Source organism: Aulonocara sp. 'chitande type north' Nkhata Bay, linkage group LG3 (assembly GCF_057382095.1).
Source record: "Aulonocara sp. 'chitande type north' Nkhata Bay isolate Kocher_YH1m ecotype deep benthic linkage group LG3, A_spYH_male_GT1.1, whole genome shotgun sequence".
Classification (NCBI taxonomy): domain Eukaryota; kingdom Metazoa; phylum Chordata; class Actinopteri; order Cichliformes; family Cichlidae; genus Aulonocara; species Aulonocara sp. 'chitande type north' Nkhata Bay.
Genome location: NC_141346.1, coordinates 44,690,412 through 44,710,647, shown reverse-complemented (window position 1 = coordinate 44,710,647; position 20,236 = coordinate 44,690,412). Strand labels below are relative to the sequence as shown.

At 41.1% G+C, this 20,236-nt stretch overlaps 1 protein-coding gene across 6 annotated transcripts in view; it reads left to right on the top strand.

Annotated features, from left to right (window-relative positions):
- The window catches only part of elavl2 (ELAV like RNA binding protein 2), a 30,678-nt gene extending 22,473 nt beyond the window's left edge, over positions 1-8,205 (top strand). For all 6 annotated transcript variants that reach the window (XM_086282856.1, XM_086282880.1, XM_086282848.1 and 3 more), the window contains 4 exons: positions 1,113-1,266; positions 2,831-3,056; positions 3,621-3,659; positions 5,458-8,205. In XM_086282856.1, coding sequence (XP_086138982.1) covers positions 1,113-1,266; positions 2,831-3,056; positions 3,621-3,659; positions 5,458-5,788 — 750 coding nt within the window. In that variant the 3' untranslated portion in view covers positions 5,789-8,205. The remainder of the gene's footprint in view (positions 1-1,112; positions 1,267-2,830; positions 3,057-3,620; positions 3,660-5,457) is intronic.
- The last annotated feature ends 12,031 nt before the right edge of the window (positions 8,206-20,236 follow it).

Sequence of the window (20,236 nt, the reverse complement as noted above, 5' to 3'; positions counted from 1 at the left end):
GCTGCTTTGGTTCCTGCAGATTATCAGACAAATCTCGACATAACCGAAAATGAGATGGTGCATGGAGAAAAATGAATTTGACTGCTGAGGGGTGTAATGATGTATTGATCCACATGACCTGGTAGAGGATTGAGTCTACCTCTCTTTGCTATTACTTGTCTGGGTTTCTGGATGGATGTTTGTTTGCGCCCCATATTTATTCTAGCCTGTTGCTGGAGATTTTTCTGATGTAATCTGAATTCAGAGGCAACAAAACCTCTAGAGTAGTTCAGATGAAGGTAAAGAGGCAGCCACGTTGCTGTGTAGAGCGATTTTTAACACTTTGGGGTTTTTTAAAATTTTGTTTTATTTTGAAAGATGAGCTTTCTTGATGGGCCTGACGTTTAAATTGTCAGGGAGTTGAGGGACAAAATGTGACAGGTTAAACTCTTTGTGGACAGGCTGGTTTGTCAGTGTCCAATTAATAATAATAAAAATGTTTTAGTGTTTAGGTTTGCACTGAGGAAGACAGCAGCAGAAACCGGCAATGCACCACCCTAATGTTGCTAAAACCCAGCTGCTAACACTTGCATCCTTTATATTAACTAATATGTTACAAACACATCGAGTCACTGCAGTTTGTGTACACCACTTCTTTTTTTCCTTTTTCTTTTTTTTTGCAAAGCCCTGATTTCCTTTCACCTGCATTAATGGGGTCCCTCGGGTTAAGGATGGGAAAAGTTGAGCTCATTTTGGGACATTTTCAAACGTAGCCGACGGTCTGTATTGAATGTCTGGTTTGTGGTCTCACTGTGTTATCACGTGATGGTTAAAGTTGGAATACAGATGGTTTTACAAACACTGGCAGGCTTGATGTCTGCTGGCTATGATGTTAGGAGATGCCCTACACAGTAATGTAGTCTACAGAAGACGGTGTATTTAGTTTATCATGTGATGCAGTTCTGTGTGTGGCCTGCAAGTTCACTCACACGTGAGTTAGTTTATATTCTCTCCGCTATGACTCCGTTACAGCCTCTGTTCGGAGATAAGAATCAAAGGTGATGGATGGTCTAACCTGCTTGTGCGTAAACTGGCTGTAATATACTGAGGTCAACAACTGTTTCCACTTGTAGGTTTCCTATGCGCGTCCAAGCTCCGCCTCCATCAGAGATGCAAATTTATACGTCAGTGGCCTGCCAAAAACTATGACTCAGAAGGAACTGGAGCAGCTCTTCTCTCAGTACGGACGCATTATTACCTCACGCATTCTGGTGGACCAGGTGACTGGTGAGTACAGCATGACAGCTTCCCCTCGTCTTTGTTCCATCTTCACTCTGTCACGCCCATCCTCCCATTTCCCTCCTGACTGCCAGCAAAATGACACAACCAGGACTGAGAAATGCATCAGAGGTGTTGCTACGAGGTTCCCAAAAATGCAATTTTCCACCAGACATGCTCATAAATATGCATAGATGGAATATAAAATTGAGTATAAAGTAGCAAGACTCGATGCGTCATAATTTCTCCCTCCTGCCTGCACTTACTCCCTTTTCTCTTTCCATCCCCAAGGTGTACATGCGATACCTGTTTTATGGCAAGAAATGAAATGCATTTAGAGCAGTTATATTCTCCTTTCCTCAGCTGTCAAGCAGAAGCCTTATGAAACACTGATAAACAGAATCTTTCACTGGGACATTTCCCAGTGGTTCTGTCCCACTGCTGAAGCTTATTCCTTCTGGCGTGTGTTATGGGAATGGCTGTTTTCATAGTTTTCAAACATAAAACCACTTGTTCCTTGAGGATTCAATGGTCTTACCTTAGTATTAATAACCCAGCTCAGTCTTTCTGCAACCTGCAACTTTTTTATGTATAGAAATAACAGAAATGTGTTAATGAGCTAAAAATGTAAAAGTAGCAAAATGTGCAGCAAAAACTTCTTACACAAATGACATGGGAGGCTGGCCTGATTGACCAATACTGGCAAAGACTGCGCTCATTGGCAGGCAGCAGTCACATATGTGACCGAGGGGAATGACATGCACTGGTGTCCCAACAGGGCATTAAGAGGGTAAATAAGTCGAAGCAGCAAGTCAAGAGTGATGCAGCCCACTTAAAAGCCATTAAATCACATGGAGCCCACCTCAACTTAAATCCTCTCAAATCAATGTACAGGAGAAAGGGTTATTAAACCAATTAAATGTGCTGTCGCCTATAAATTGCTAATCAACCATATGTAAGATTAAGGCTGGGAATCACTGAGTTAAACGAATAACTAAATATGAATAATTAGCTTGTGTCTCTAGAGTGTGTCAAAGACCAAGTACCTGCGTCATCAGTTTTTCTACATCTGTGCTAACATAATGTAGCTTTTTCCTAATGTTCAGCTGCTAATAACAGGCAGTAAAATGTCACTTTACAGAGAAATTACAGCTGTTAAACTGCTACCAGCCTAGTTATATATAAAGTTTACTTCATAGATGTCCATAAATACATGTCACTGCTGATGTATGTCCTCCTCCTGTGTGTGTATGTTGTGTTATTTAATGAATTTCCAGACGTGGAACGCACTTCACTGTTAATACATACAAATATAAAAAAGCACATGTTTGTGGTCACGCATGCTGTAAGGTCATGCTTTTAAAACTGGAGTAAGAAATTACTTTACAGTGTAGTGACAGACCTTGAAAGCAGTTCACTGTACTACTGGGTAAAATGGTAAAGTCATATTGGAGGGGAATAAAAAGGCATATTGGCATTAAATGAGTCTACTTAAAAGGCTGATCATTAGGTCATGTTTTGACAGTCGGGTGAAGCTCAGTATGACTAATCTGGAGTTACTGGGCTCTCTCAGGTGTTTCCAGAGGAGTTGGCTTCATTCGTTTTGACCGGCGAGTTGAGGCTGAGGAGGCCATCAAGGGTCTGAACTGTCAGAAGCCGCCTGGTGCCACCGAACCCATTACAGTCAAGTTTGCAAACAACCCGAGCCAAAAGACCAGCCAGGCGCTGCTGTCCCAGCTCTATCAGTCACCCAATCGAAGGTACCCAGGACCCCTCGCACAGCAGGCACAACGCTTCAGGTAAAAGGGGCACACCAAAAAAGTATAATGCTGCTAGTGAAGCTGATTTTGTTGACCCTCTGAGGTTTTTGGATATTAGCATTTAAATTGTCTCACTGGCAGTATCGTGAAAATATTCTGTGTCGGAGCTCGTCGGTACTCTGGGCAGAATATATCATCCCCATTATTACATTCTTGACTTTGCGGCATGTTGCAGACGTAGGCCTACCACACAATCGGGTTTAAACAGATGTTTGGCAAATGTGGAAATGAGATGAGCAATGAATGAACAAATTGTGCAAGTTAGTCCAAAAAATGTGTTAATTTTCAGTGTGCTGATTGATGTCAGTGGTTGTTAAAGCTGCCACCCTGTCAGCCTAATTGACCCTTTTTCTGTATGAACTGCAAGTCTCCTGTTGGCTGTGTTGTGAAGGATGACTGGGAAAATTTAAGTGGAACAGCAGACTTTAATCGTGGTATCAGACCCATTACTCATCTTTGTCATCCTGTCAAAACTCATCAGCTTCCTGAAAAGTTTCTTTCTTATAAAATTAATTTGTCTGTTGGTGTTTTGCTTTTTTTAAGGTTGGACAATCTGCTGAACATGGCCTACGGAGTCAAAAGGTAAATTGACTTTCTGTTTTAGATTCTGTAGTCTGCCTTAATTGATCCTTGAGGGAAATTCCGAGCTAACGTGAGGGAGCTGATGGGATACATTTTGTTGTTTATTTCCTATGAGCTCTATGGCAGCATTGTGTAGGTAGTTAACACTGCATAAAGTGGCACTGATTCAATATGAGACTGCTGCTCAAAGCAAATGCTTTTCTGTGCATCCACAACAAATATACACACAATTCAGTTGGTGTGGGTGAATCAGGCTGTTTGTCTTCACAGTAAGTCATGATGTAAATATTGAAGAGCTGCTGCAGATGCCTAAAGGCAGACCTGTGTATGCTGAGAGCATAGGCTGGAGGGGCAGGGTCTCTCCATTGTGTTAGACCAGCGGAGGATGTCAAAAACTACCTGCTAAATTTATCTGATTTAAGTCGCTCTTACTGCCTGATGTGGCATCGTTTCTGGTTTGGTTTACAATTTCTAAAGCATAAATAACATGACTGTGTTGTCTGTAGGTTGCTAACCGGGTCGATATCCTTTAATCTAATTGAGTATTTAGTGCGTTAATACTAAAGCGCAGCATGTGGTCTGCTCAGCTGCCATGTTGGAGAATCTGAAGTGCAGTTTGTGGCAAAATGTGGTGACTCTTTATGGTTTGAACAAAGCAGAGTCTCTGTATCTTTGGGGACACGGAGGTGACTGCTTTAGTGGCCATGCTCAGTGTTTAACATAAACGGGTTTAGGTATTTGTCCTTTAAACGTGTTCTCTGAAATAAGGAAACTGTATAAAATCAGCTGCTGGTGATGCAGTGGAGCGCTTTAATCTAGAGCTAATGTCACAACATGTGATAGATTAAAGCACTGTCTACGCCGCTTGTCTACATAACAAAGGGCAGACTCTTACAATCTTACTCGCTATTGCACAAAATTGCACGTTTGTATTGAGCTTTGCACTCTTACCTTGATCTATTATGGACAGCCCTGTCCTGTTTTAAACTTTGTTGCGTCAGACGTCTTTCAGGATTCGCCGGGATACCAGTTTGTCTCAGTTCAGTTTTATAAGAATGTCTTCCTCGTGTGTGATTGAAGTCCAGTTCCCTGAAAGCTCAAAGAGCCGTCACCAGCAGCAATAGACGTGCGATTTCTCCTCTGCCGTGCTCGTTGGCTGACGTCTTGGTTGCCAAATTTCTCCGTGGGTCCTTGATGCTGGGAGCACACCTGTCATAGTGGATGTTCCCTGAGAGGCCAAGTGGAGCAGCTAATCTTGTGTGACACCTGCTGCAATAATTCATAGGCTTTTCATGCACTTTGAATTTTTTGTTTCTTAAATCTGCAAAAGCACACTTACCGAAGACCAGAGCCTTTCTGTGCCTCGTTATTATGCTCTTGGCAACTGCCGCATTTATATAGAATTTATTTCCCTTTATGATTTGCCAGTTTTTGATTTGGAGGAAATAATTTCCTTTGCAGTTGTGAAGCTACAAACTAAATGTGTGGGGAGTAGCTCGAGGACTGAATCTGTGCATTTATTCTGAGGGTTGCTGCTCAGGTGACTTGCTGCAGAAGATGAAGGAAGTGTGTTTTGTGAAAAATCTGATTATGTAATTCCTGAAATGAAAGAATGGCACTAGCACCATATGGCCATAGAAGCATCCATGGCTCACGATGTGTGGGTAGAGCTGATCCCTGCAGAGACTTGTCACACTCTGTTAGGCTTGTTGGTACGATCTCCTGTCTTATAAAATGGCCCGTTTTGTGCTCATTTTGGCTCTTGCCTTGAACCATGTTACTTTTTGTGTTTTAACAGCAGGTTCTCCCCGATGGCCATTGACGGGGTGACCAGCTTGGCTGGCATCAACATCCCGGGGCACGCGGGCACTGGCTGGTGCATCTTCGTCTACAACCTGGCTCCGGACGCAGATGAAAGCATCCTTTGGCAGATGTTCGGGCCGTTTGGTGCTGTCACAAACGTCAAGGTTATCCGCGACTTTAACACAAACAAGTGCAAAGGATTTGGTTTTGTCACCATGACTAATTACGACGAGGCAGCTGTGGCCATCGCCAGCTTGAATGGATACCGCCTTGGGGACAGAGTTCTGCAAGTGTCATTCAAAACCAACAAAACACACAAAGCCTGAAACTCAGATTGTTTCTAGAAAACTCACCAGAAAATGGAAACAGAAAATGGAAGCGTATTGACCGTAACTTTCTACATTAGTAACAAGAGCTTTGTAAATCAGTGTTGCGAAGAAAAACGATATTTAGCGTCCAACAATGTGATCTCTTTTTTTTCCTTCTCTTTTTTCCCATTGCTACACTTTGAATCTTCTCTATACTTTAAAACAGAAAAATACCTGCAGGTCTTGATGCCTGTCATGTTGACTTCTCTTGCTGTCTTTACAGATGGACCATCTAAAATGTTACTCTAGGTTTTGTCATTTTGTTGCACATCTGCTTTGAAACAGTAAGTCTTGTAAGGTTATGTGTAGTGATTTTTCTTTGTACTTCTGTGTCCTGATTTGCCACACGTGCGTTTATGCCTTCGGTGGTTAGCAAGTACTTGCGTTGAACTATTTGCGGTTCTGTTAATTTTGTAAGTATTCTGTTTCCTGTAATATCAGTTGGTTATTGGTTGGCTGCATAATGTTGCTTATTGTACAATTAACAGATAAAAAGACAAAAAAAAAGATTCTTAAAGCAGTACCTTGCCAAAGAGCTAAGAACCTCTTTGATGTGGGTTTAAAAGCATCTATTTTTATAAAAAGAAAAATTTGGAGAAACTTTTTACTGGACCTGGAACAAAATATTTTGACTTGGATACTTTGAGAAATATCTTCATATGACACCTTGTGAGCTTTTGAACTTTACAAGAAAGTTTGCAGTGGTTGAAATTTCTGGAGAGATTTATGATGTAAAAGATACCTTTTGAGATCTTTGTATTACCTTTAGATTATAGAATCAGTGGCAGTGCTGGTTTCATTTGTAAAATCATCTGTGGGTCCCCCCCCCCCTCCCCTCGGTCGTCTGGTCGTTACGGCTAGCGACTCGCTTTCCGGTCTGATTTGGAAACGGACAAAACTTCAAAGGTTGATCTGCAAAAAGTGCATGAAAAATTAAAAACATGGAGATATCATAAAGGTAAATGGGGGATTTAAAAAAAGGGAAAAAAGAAAAATCAGTTCTTCCTCTAAGATTCCCTTCAGATGGAGCTCATGGTGTTTTGTGGTGTATCTACAATATCATTAGACTGATTTTTGTCTTAATATCAACCAATGAGGGTTTTTACATACTTTGTATGAAAGATTGAAGACAAGCCAGTGAAGGCAGCAGCATCAAAAAACAACTAGCGTGACAAATAGAAGGGTTCCTCCTGAGCTTTGAGCTGTGTAAATAAGTCCTTTTTTATGTTGAGTACTTGGCAGACTTTGGTTTTTGTTTGGACTTCATTGAAAAGTGTTATTATATACAACTTTCTTTTCAGGACTGTGTAAGGTCTTTTTTTTGTTTTTGGGTCTTTATTTTCAGTTTCTCTTCAGTTGAAATACTTGAGTTGTCGTCCTATGGACTAGCATTAGTGCATCAGATTTGTTGGTTGTTAGGTCTGTAGATAGTCTTGCTTCGTTAAAAAAAAAAAGGTATTAAGAAACTATAGACATTTGTTTTGGTTTTTTTTATATATAAACATTATAGATATATATTTATGTGGTAAAGAATGGATATAAACCACAGTTTTGAACTATTTGATTACTTTTTTCATACTCATATCTCTATATATAAATATATACGTAATGCATATAACCTGTCTTTAAAATCGTAAAAAGGTGTATATTGCTTTATTCACTTTGGGGAAGGGCGGTGAAGCAGTTCCATTAACAATAGCAAAGTTGGTTGCAGAAGTTTGTCAACATCTAGCTCATCTCAAACACATGAATGGAGGCTGGTTGAGCCTTAGATGCACTGAATACTGCACCTGCATCCTGCTTGGTATTTCAACCGATTATTAGTCATGCTTTCCCTTAAACGAGCAGTGTGCTATGCATTATATAATTATCTTTGCAACTGCTTTTTCTTGTTTATCTATTCCTTCTTTGTGTTACTTGTACAAGTTAAACTTTAAGTCTAGATGAGTTGTGATACTTGCTGCTGTAGGGAAGAGACAACATTTGTCATGCCTGACCTGCCACTGCTGAGAATAAGTTTTGTTTTTCCTTTATGTAACCGCTTGATGTTTTTTTTTTTTTTTTTTTTTCTCTCTATTTATTTTATTTTTTTCCTTTTATTTTTTATTTATTTATTTATTTTTGGTCTTGGGAAATTGTGCTGCAGGTCTGGCATGAGGAAATGTTTCCTCCCATCCCTCTTTTCTCAATTCTTAATATGAGAGTGATTATTTATTTGAAGTTGTATAGTCTGACTTGGTTCACAGCATTTTTGGAATAGAATCTTTTTGTTAAGTATTTAAAAGGATGTACATGTTCTTTACTTTGTGTTTGGATACTTTTGGATTTATTTTTTTTTCCATGTTCAGTACATCAATAAATAAGTTGAAGGGCAATGAAGCTTTGTGATTGGATCATTCCTGTTTCCTGTCTGACAGGAAACTGAGTTTTATTAACTACATGCCGAAATGTTTAGTTTTAAACTGTTGTGCTTTAAGCTGGAAACGACCCCCCATTAACTAGCCAGTCTAATTGCTTTGCTTTTCACTTGACAGTTGCTCAAATGTTTCAGTACTTAGGCTTCCTTAAAAAAAGCAATATGCAGTTTTTAACTTTGTTTAAATGATATGATGCACTTCCCTGCTGATGGGCAGATTTCCGGGCTTTTAATGCTCTCTGCTTCTGTAGTAATTCTCTCCACGTACACGAGAAAGCCAAATAGATTTGCAGAATGTTTAAATGCCCGGTGACTCAAACTTTACTGGCAGTGAAATGGTAGGGTTCATCTTTTCTAAATTAAATTGGACAGGATTTATTTTGGAATGAAGTAGCCTTAAAGTGGACCTGTTATTAACGGCTCAGTCTTCCCTATTTAGTACTCGTCCTTGGTGCAGCGCCTCAGTTCATCCACCGTCTCAAACAAGCTCGACTGGTACAAAGGGCTGTGCCACGAAAATGTCCAGCAGCAGCCTGAACTGCTCATGCAAGCCCGGATGGATCCATGCTTTCATGTTCAAGTCTGACCCCGACTCGCGCATTTACAATCTTCTATCATCCAACTGTATAAGCTGGTGTGAGTTGTAGCCCCAGTTTCCTGTTCTGGGATGACAGTGTCCTGCTACTGTAGTAATCTGCTCCAAGATTCAACATGTTCATTCACAGATGCTCTTCTGCAGAACTTGGTTGTAACGAGCGGTTATTCGATGTAGTTGCCCTCCTATTAGTGCAAAGCAGTCTTGCTGTTTTCTTCTGGTCTCCACTACAATATTTTCCTTTTTGGACATTTCTCTAAACCTTAGATGGCGGTGTTGGGAAACCAGTAGAGCAGTTTCTGAAATATCCAGACCAACCTGTCTGGCATCAAACTTTAGCAGGCTGTGTTAACGTGTGCATTTTAAAGCAATTGAAAGTGAACCTAATAAAGTGGCCACCTTTTACTGAAACCTTACGATCATGAGACGACACTTTTAACCCACCCAACTGCTTCACTTTGGAAATTTTGGGGTGTGAGGAGGGGTTGCCACTGTAGCTGTACCTTCTTAGCTTTTCACTGCACTGTAGTACTGAGGTTGGAGTAGTTTAGATACAATATTTGAAAGTGCTGAACTTCAAATGTGTTTAAAAAAAAAAAAATGCTAATCTATTTTCAGGTTTCTTCTGCAGGAGGTTGAGGTATAATTGGGGCACAGTTCAGGTGCTGACTTGAATGTTCCAACACAAAGAGCAGCGCAAGGCTTGAAGGAAGAAGCCTGGTCTAGAGTATTGATTTCTTTTTCTTTCTCCCCTTCCTTTTTATTTTTTATCTCATGCTCCACTTGAGGCTGACGGTCGCTGATGAAATGGCCTGCTTTGAAGTGCGCTTCCCTACAGAGCAGCCACCTCACACTGCCCGACTGTCATTTTAGGGGCACTGCAAGGACGTAGATGGGAGCTGCTTTATAAGCCAGTTGCTTTTTTTTTTCTTCTCTCTTCCCCCTTTTGTAAAGAAAGCATTTCTGAAGTATCCACTGTTTTTTTGGGGGGAGTGGGGTTTCAGCACACTGCTCAGTTTAATGAAAACAATATTTGTGGCATGCTCAATCATGTAGTCATTCTAGCTCTCTGTTTGGCTCCAGCAGATAAGAAGGCTGCTCTTTGAGCTCCTTATAAAGCTTCCCCTCCGATATTTACGGTTCCATTAGCCTGCGTGCGCGAGCAGAAATGTCTTTCCCTGAAAGGAGTCGTGTGTTTTGTTTTTTTGTTGTTTTTTTTTAAAAGCAGTGTCAATATTAAGATTTCATGACACTTCTCTGGTTTGTGGATCTTTGCTGGAAACGGATGATGTGTGAGGGAGCTTTGGCTGAGCGACGGCGTGCTTGGTTTTTATCTGACATGTTAGCGGCTCTTCTCGCAGCTGAAACTGGTCTTATCGTGGCACTACAAATGATTTTGAACTGTGTGCAGTGATTACATGCTGCTAGTGAAAACAGGATTAGGCTTCAGCAGTTAACGGGCGTCACAGACGAGTTGGTGTGAGTTTATAGCACGTTGTGCTTTTAGTTGTTTGACATAAAGAAATGCATTTTCAGTGGGTTTCCTCCAGCTGTGCACTGAATCAGCAGTGTTTTGGCAGGTGCAGAAAATTGCATCGACTTCTCTTTGAATGCTCATTCAAAGATTTCATTCAGATCGCAAGATGAAGCACAAAGGACTAAAAATTAGCTTTTTGACTTTGACGGGGATACCGTGTTATCCTCTGACGGTCCTTGCAATCTTCTAATCATGCTGTGTATAAAACATGAACATGATCAATGTGTTTTTGACTCCTCCTCCTGAAGCCTTCAGGTTAGCAGTTAGCACCTTTAGCTTACACAACTAGATTGCTTGACTGATGCACTGAAGCTTGTGAGTTTCATGGTTTTAATGGACGGTTCACTGCAAAATTAAAAACTACTCAAGACTATAAAGAGATAAACGAACTTGAGCTGCTGATGTTTCCTCTGCTGTTAAACTCTTTCTTGGATAACTTGAGTTTTCCCGAGTTGGAAAGATGATTTTTCACTTTGCGTTCGTGTGTGCAAAAATCAGCTGCTTGTAGCCATGTTTTGTGTACGACATCAACATCGCTGCATCTCTTACCAAAAGTAGTTTAGTCTACTTGAGAAAATTCATGGGAATATTCCAGCGCCACATGAATGCACAATGAAGCTATTATTCATGGACTTTCATTAGATGTACTTCCATAGGCCAGCCTGAATAAAGTGCAGTGAAAGAATTTCACTAAGTCCTACTTTATTACAGAAAAACAAAATGTACAAACTGGACCAGCGTGCAGGGTTTTGTTTACCGAAGCATTTCAAAAAACAAAAGCTGTAGTTTGTTGGAGCACGGCGATGTCTCAGTTGTTTTTATAGATCTGTAGTATTTGAACGCAATTTGGACCTCACGGATATTTTTATGAACCTTGTGATGCGTTCTTCCAATCAGCTTTGGAAGAACATTGCAAATGAAGGTAATGCATTTGAACACAACTGCAAGAATGATTTGATATTTTTAATATCATTTATTAAAAATAATAGTATTGGGTTAAATATTCCATGTAGGAGCCACATTTGAGCTGAAATAACCTTTTGTAGCCGTTTTGTCTCAATTCTTCAATTCTCCATGTAAATTAAATTCAAAAAGATTCCAGAGTTGTGATTTTAAAGTTTTCTGCATCCATATGTAATCAAATCAAATCTGGGCTTTGATTGGCCCACTCCATATAACTATTTCCTCTTTCTGAGCCAATCTTTGGTGCTTGGCATCATTATCCCACTAAAAGCTTCCACTTCAGGTTCAATTGAACTTTGCGGCAGGTGGCTTGATCATCAAGCGTCTGATGACATGCAGATGTTAGTCAGTGGATACTAGTCTCTGTGGCTGTCACACACACTCTTTGTACAGCTTTATCTTTGATTTGTCTGTTCAGGGACAAATATTCCAAGATCCCCGGTCTTTGTACGTTCATAATTTTTGGAATGCAAAGTTGTTCCACTGGTATGAATCCCATTCCAGTTAAATTTCTCTGATTGTAGATGCATGCATCGAGATTACCTGCAGATGCTGTAAGGCTATTTTGTTATTATTTTATTTATTGGGGACAATTTTTATCTTTAAAGTCATTAGCAGTGATTTTCCTTACATTGGAAACATTTATTTCAAATAATTTCAGGTTTTCTCTAAATCGTGGCTCTTTTAGCTCCTGGCAAACTGATACCACACAGTTGAGCTGCAAAGAGAACAGCACAGCCTCCAAGGTTTAAATAACACAATACTCATTTTATAGATTTAAAGGTGTGATAAATGTAGGAGTGTATTTAATTCTCTTATCAGCTTTTCAAAATTTAGGGCTCTGAATATTGCTGCATGATGTCAGTTCTGTCTTCAAGAATATTGTAATAGTATTTCATTAAGGTTCAAATATTTGACACTTGGTCAGACAGCTGAGTCTGTAATTATTGGATACAGTTTCTATTTTTCCAAATGAATTAAGCCTTTCCCTCACAAAAAACCCAAACTGCAGCAGTGCCCTGTGGGATGCCGAGGGTTAGCCCATCATCAGGGGTAATTAGCCTAAGGAGAAATGTGCTTGATGCTGTGTGTGCCTGGTCTTTGCTTTCTAGGGTATAAAAAACCCCTTTATCCTCTTTACCCTTGATGTCCAGCTCTAATGTGGTGCAGCTTTGACCTGCAGTCCCACAAGTCTAGTGCATAAAGAGTAGAGCTCCAGCGATGTGTCCCCTATACTTCAGCCTACATTTCAGACGGTGTTGATGAAGAAAATAGTCACACACATGCTCTCTCTCAGCGTCTCGACACCTGGTTACTGCTCGTACCCTTGCAACTGCTCACCTTGGACTTGTGAAGCCTAGCCTGGTATGTAATGAAACGAGAGAAGTAAAACTCTGCTTTTGGGTTTTGGCCAGAGCTGCTGCTGATGTCAGCAAGCTGCACATAAACACATTTGCATGTGGTCTGTCTACCCGTCTGATTTATGGCTCACCAGGTTTTTAGTTGTGCTCATTTATAAGTTGCTTTTTCACACATGCTTTTCTCCCTTGGTTTTATGGTGGGAGTTACTTTTTCATACAGATAAATTTGGAAAATTGGAAGTTAAAACCAGCGTTGGTCAAGTTACTTGAAAAAAGTAATCAGTAACTAATTACTGATTACTTCCCCCAAAAGGTAATCCTGTTACTTTACGGATTACTTATTTTCAAAAGTAATTAATTGGCCATTCTTGTATTTTGCTCGTTTGTGTTGTTGTGTTTGCACATCTCTGTTGCTTGTGGGGCTCGCACACAAGAATTTCACTCGCATGTGCTGTGCCAGTGTGCCTGCACATGTGATGTGACAATAAAAAGTGATTTGATTTGATTTGATTTAATTAATTAGTTACTTTTTAAAAACACGATTTACAACCTGAGTAGGTGATAAAGCGATAGATCTTTCAGCCCAATTCTACTTTTTCTACATAATCCATCATACAAAATGTAATCAAATGGAAAAGTCTCTTTTTTTAAACTTGTTTTATCAATTTTAATCTTTTAACTTTATGCATCAAGCAAAAATTTAATTATATGCAACATTCTCTGACTGGAATAAATTAGTTTAACATTTAAACCTATTTTCTGCACATAAAATAAAATATTTTTTGTGTTTACACTCAGTCTTTCAAATAGATGCAAGTAAAACACAGCAGAAAAATAAAGTCAAAGACTCAGCGGTCCTGTTGCTCTATTTTCACCTGTAAAGCAGGACTGCGGTAGGCGGAGGTTTACCCTGGTGCAGGTGTGCCGCGGTCAGTTGAAGAATCCGCGAGTTTCTCTCTGAGTTTCCCATTACGTCGTTGCGCACTCAGTGCTTACTTGGAAGTTTAGGGGTTTTTTCGCTGTAAAAAGAAGTTTTCTTCCCACGCACAACGGACGCTAATGTTTTTGTCACTTTTTATGGAATCAAACTCAAAATAAGGTCAGTACTTCCACGCTTTAAACGCTGCACGCTCATACTCTCTTCTGCACTCGATATATGATCCACTGTTGATCTGCACACAGCTGTTGTCACGAACGTCGCACTCGCTTACGTCACTGTCATGAGACATTCTCGCAAAAAAAATCACGGTTTTAGTAACGCAGCGTTCCTACGGGAAAGTAACGGTAATCTACCGTTTTTGCGATAGTAATCCCTTACTTTACTCGTTACCTGGAAAAAGTAATCGGTAATCGTTACAAGTAACGCGTTACTGCCCATCTCTGGTTATAAGTGACAAAATATTCTGGATAACTGCAAAATCATTGCAGTAACTAATAAAATTTGAAAGCTTAATAATCTCTGGACATGTAAAATTGAGATGCTGTCCAGTTAAGAGGAGAAGAGAAGCAATCAAAACTATTCTGGTTCTGATTATCGAAAACCAACCGGTTGCCTTCAGTTGCAAATGTTTAGTTCCACTCTCTCTTTGGGGCTCCAATCACGCAGGCCTATGTGATCCCCTGGCAAGCGCAGGTTGCTGGGGGAAAGTGTATTCCCTGACTAGATGGCGAGTGGTTTCTGAAGGTTGCTGGTAGACGCTACTGTAGCTGAAGAGAGGTGCATGATGCTAGCAGATCGCCACAGTCAACTGTAGTTTGCATAGAAGATGCTGACTTGTCCACAAACTCACAGCTACACTGCGCAGAGGTGAAACTGAAAAGTGTCACGCAAACCATAAATGGAGACTCTTTGCTTTCAAAGAATAAGTTATGCCTGTTTAAATATGTTCTCTGCAGCAGTGAGGCAGAATATAAACTTTGAAGACAGTCCCCAGTTCTGGTCTGTGCCACTCTTTGAAATTTTCTCTTGACTGTTGGGTCAGCAAGTGTTTGCAGACAGGTTGGCAATCTTTTAGTGACCACAGCGATCATAAGGTGGTTTTAGTGCACCATCCTCTTTGCAAGCAGCTAGCAGCTGCGGACTTCCTGACGAACTACTCGTCTACCAGTTAGGGACACATTTTTCCCCAGTGGCTGGTGGTTGCCCCGCACCCCCGCCTAAGGATCTCTATGCCTGTGAATGACGCCTTACTTTTAAACCAGTTCGATTTATTGTAGTCTCTCAACATCATGTCACCACAGCAAATCATCTTATACTTTTAACACATGGTCTCTGCTGTATTTAAATGAGGAAAGGGAGCAAAAGGCAATGCATCAATGTATCCTAAATCACCTGTTTTTGTGAGAGGCCACAAATAATTTGCTGCCAATCCTGGTAGTTGGAAGCAAATCATTTGTCGGCATCTGATTCAGGTCCTGGCAACCACTGATCTTGTTGTGCCATCCTTGACATTACACACGTACAAACCTCACTGCTCGACCCTCCCGGCTAAAAAGAATTTCTCATCCGTCTCATTTCCTCCGATCCACTTGTTCCCTCAATTTTTTATTTTTTATTTATTTTTTTGTCATCGTCTTTCTTCCGTGGATGAAATGCTCTTGAACATGTTAACTGAAAAGGCCTTTAATCTGATTGGGGTGGAGTGGTTGAATAGTGGTGCTTTATGTGGCTTGTATATGATCCTTAATGGCCCCGTGTCACAGATAATTACGAGTACCTTCTCTGCGCGTGAGGTTCCTCCATTAAGCACTTCCTGAAATATTCTTGTTAACAAATGGTTAGGAAGGGTTAGGCATGTTGCAGCTGCCTGTTTAAGAGGATAAGTGGTGATCAGCGGTGCTTGTTTGATTGTGCACAAATTCAAATGAGTCAACTGCAAAGTTGAAAACAGTGAAATGGAGTTGGAGTAGCATTTTTGTCTGGCTTGAAATTAATTAAATGTTGAAGGTCAGAGGAAATAAGACCCTTTTTTCCAGTACACTACACTCAGAAATGCCCCATTCTAGCTGCCACAAACTGTAATGCAGTGTGGTTTTCATTGTATAATATACAGTGTTGGATATTTCTTTTTCATCATATTTCCATTTGTCAGACTTCAAAGGCATTTGACTCAGTATAGGATCTTGTTCTGCTGTCTCCATATTTCTTGCAGTCCACGGTCAAACATGTTCAGTGATTGGATTTAAGTTCTTACATCACAAATGGTTGGAGCTTGGCTTCCCTGCAGCCTCGTCAGATCAGCAGCGACTTCCATCAAGAAGACATCATCTATCTTCCATAACGACTCGTAACAGGGCTCCATGTTATTCTCCCTATGAGTCCTTGGCACCTCTGTTCCATAATGAGGCAGCAAAGAAAGGGGGTGCAGATTAGAATAACAGCCTTAACTAATCCATAAGAGGCCGATGAGGCGCCACGTTTGGGGAAACCGTGTCATTTCTCATTTCGCAGCGCCGTGGTAAAATCTCTTCTCTCTCTCTCTCAACCCCCACGCAAAACAAGCCCCAAGAATAGCGGCTGTGGCAAGCCGCCGCCGCAAGAACGGCAATCGACAAGCCATAGCTTCTTCTCCTGTCTGCCTTTTCTTTCTTTCTCAGCTCTCGCCAATAGTCTGAGGAGAACACAGAGGAAATCCATGCCTCTCACTGTTGACTCTGGAAATCAAAGATGAGTTTCAGCTCGAAAGGAACTGTGGACTCCAACCCCTCTGTCAGGGACGGAGGCTGTTCTGTCGCTGCTTGGTATTGACGAGTGGTTTTCTACAGTGATGGAAAAAAGGGGTTTGTTACTCATATGCTACAGTTACGGTGGTGGATATTAAATGTCGCCAAAGCTTCAAATGATGTTGGTGTATGTAAAAGTCATACCTGTGAGTCAAAAGCTTAATCTGCCATAAATGTTTGGTTTCTAACATTTTATTTTCTACTCGAGTCTCTGTATGAGCCCTGCGACAGACTGGAGACCTGTCCAGGAAGTACCCTGCTTGTCGCCCATACACCTATCTACGAGACAGAAGCTCCGACTTCCTGTTATTTAAATGTTACATTAGGGCTGGGAGATATGGCCTAAAATCCATATCACGGTATAGTTTGAAGCATGTGCGGTAACGATATATATCGCAATATATTCTTTTCTTCTGTGTAACGTATTTTACACACTATAAGGTACTCTTAAAATCCTTTAATTTTCTCAAAAATCGACAGTGTGCCTTATGTATGAATTCTGGTTGTGCTTACTGACCTCAAACCGATTTTATGTAGTACACGGCGCACAGAAATCTGTCAAATAATGATTTTGTATGACTTTGGTAAGCTATGAACGCGCACCGCTGGAGCATTGCAGCTGCTGTACTCAGGAGCCTTGCGGAGTAATATGGGTCCAAAACGCCGTCTGCTTCAGGTCCCAAAGTCAAACAAACACTGCGGCATCACTGAGAGTTAAAAACTATTTAAATTCTTTCATCTTTAATAAAATGATCAGCGTTGCTGCTTTACCAGGTGTAACAATTAAGTTTAACATCCAGGCATCCATGAAAACAGAATTTATTAAATTCATCGGAGTTAGAAGTTAGCAGGAAGTTAGCTCGCTAGCTTCCACCTAAACATGATATAGCATGTTCTGACTGAGAGATTTCTGAAAAAATTAAAACGTACAGCTCTGCTATCACTTCCAACATAAATGAAGACAGAAAACTAAACAGCAGTGACGTTTGTAGGGTTACTGAAGTTGGACTAGCGGGTATATAATGATGTACTAGGTGATTGCTAGCAAAACAGCTACATTAGCATAACATCAGCATAGTGAAGCTGAAGGATGAACGCTAACCTTTTTCCACTGGATAAAAGTTAACGTGAGGGTTTCTGGTGGTTAGGGACAAATGCAATTGCATGGAAGGATGCTATAAACGGACCAAACTTCAGTCAGGAGAACAACTGAGATAATCCATCCACAATACGAGGTTAGTCATTCATATACTGCAACAACATGGGAATAGAGCAGCTGTGAGAGAATTCAGCATTAATAAATCAATGGTTCGGAAGTGGGGGAAGCGCCGTTTTTGGCTTTCCCCATATTCCAAAAGTGTTTCGTCTCGTAGCCATTATTGTTGCCCGGCATTATTTGCAGATGATACTGTCGGCAGCCGCTGCAATGCTTTCAACCAAAACAGGCGCCGCTTGATGACAACATCAACATGCGCTATCGCGGTATAGTCAAAAGCTCTACCGTTGGCCAGATTTATATAGTTTCTACCGTATACCGTTTATACCGCCCGCCCCTATGTTACATTAAAGTAAAAATAGCACAACAACCTTGCAACTACGAAAAACAGGCAGTTGGCTGGTGATTGCAATGAATTTTGTTTGCAAGTCAACCTGTCTCCAGTTGCAACCTGACTCCAATTGCTCTCAGACTGATTGGTGAGGGGTTTGCAAATAATTGTGGACTTATTTATAAACACAATTTACCAACGAGTTGCAATCAATAGTATGCCCTGATGAGTGCATCTCGTCTGCAACATGTCTCTTGGTGACTTGATGTGACTTGGTCACTAGTTGATAACTAGTCGGTTCTGGTTATCAAAGAAGAGCTATGTTACTGAGTATCTGCCATTTTGCAGTTAAATCACGGTCCTGGAGCAACTGCGTCACTATTTGTGGAGGAATTTGTTTCAGACTTGTGAGGTTCTGGTTGAATGTAAGCAGTTGGTGTGAATTTTTGACCATAAAGACAAACCCAATCTGTCTATTAGGGAGGATGGAGGGTGCTTATCCAGGATATGCACACTCATTTTGGAATGTGAATCTTGGAAAATTGCTGCTCTAGTCCAAGAACAGAAACCTTTTTAATCATGTTTTGTAACTGCTGCCAACGGAGTTACAACCAGTGATGGCATCATCTCCTTTAATCAGCCACTAAACCCGTCGGTGTGTCGCAGGCTAACGCTCTCTGGCCGCGGCTGGATTCAACATGAGTGTCAGTTTCTCTCATCGCAGCAAAGCAGAGTGAAAAGCTGCTGCAGTTTTTGCTATTTTCTACCACTTGCACAGCAACTGCAGGCAATAAAGCGAATGACAGTTTTGGGCAATGCATAGCCCCTTCTGTTGCATGCGAGTGTCAGGTTTCCTCATTTCATTTTGTCTTTCACTTGTGCAGTGCTCAATTTATTTCCCCATAAACCATGTTAAAAAGGCAATTTTCAAGGTCAAGGATGGGGTTTTGGAAACTCAACAACACTGTGGGTGTGTTGCAATGAGGGCTTGATGAAAGCTCAATGTGTTTGCGTTTATCGCAGAGGTCACTTTGTGCACTGCCCATCTGGATGCTTTTTGCGTGTTTACAATGTGTCCATACATTTATACGATGCCAGGTTTGCATCATTTTGTTTACATGTGGTAGGCAGAGGGCGAATTAGCTGCTGGCTGCTTCACCAGTGTCTGTTCTGCTGTAATAAGGCCTGATTTAGGGTTGACCAGAGCACACCAGGAATAGCGCCTCGTCCCTCATTTCCTCTGCAGCCAGTGGAGATGAGATCTCTTCACAATATTTACCCAGAGAATAATGATGTTTGATTTGACTCGCTTCTGGGTGTGTCTCTCTGAGGGTTATTTTCGCCCACTGCTGCCACTAAGAGAGAAAACAGGCAGAAGCAGCTACGTCCACAGAAAAAGGGAAAACAAAAAAAAGAAGAAAAAAACTCGAATCATTGTTTATGGATGATGCTAGGTTGGTGTATTTCTGTGCTTGGCCTTCACAATGAAGTGCTGCCGTTTCGCTGTGCTGATAGCGTGAGTCACTCTCGGTTTCTTCGCTTATTGCATTTCACTAAGATGCTCCTGACCAACTAATGTCTGCTTCGGCGCGAGGATGCTCGGCACTGAAAAGAAGAGCTAGCCCGGGAAGAGACGTGTAAAAGCCACATCGTATACAACTTTTGTGGTTATTTTGTTTCTTTCTGGCTGTAATATTTTGCATCTCTGTAGAGTAAGGCTGGGAATCTTCTGGGTTTGTAGGTTGTATTTCTCACCTTGAGTTTCCTCAGCAGTTTGGCTCAAACGCTGCTGACATCCCAGCTACAGTAACCCACTGTAGTCGTTACCTCATTACAGCCTGCATCCTCTCTGCGGAGCAGAGTCATTTGCATGGCTGCTTGTCAAAGCATGTTAATATTGACAAAGATTTGCTCCCATTTTAATCATGCCACATAAAAGGTATACAAAGTTGTTTATGACTGCTCTACCGCTGAGCAATAGGCACATCTCCGTACTGCTGTGCACATTAAAAAAGATTGCACTTTGTTCCGAGCAGCGATTGCAAATCACAGACGTCAGAGAGGTGGAGGAAAAATAGATGACTGCGATGGCAGTTTGAGTCTAACGAAAATGCATTTACATATTAAACCACACAGCAGCGCGCGGAGCGGGGCTCTGTTTGAATTGCACGCTTCATGCTGCCCCGCCACCCCCACCCGAACTGTAAGGAGTAGCAGGAGCCTCGGCGCTGTGACTGCAGTACCGTAAATTTGAAGTTGTTTAC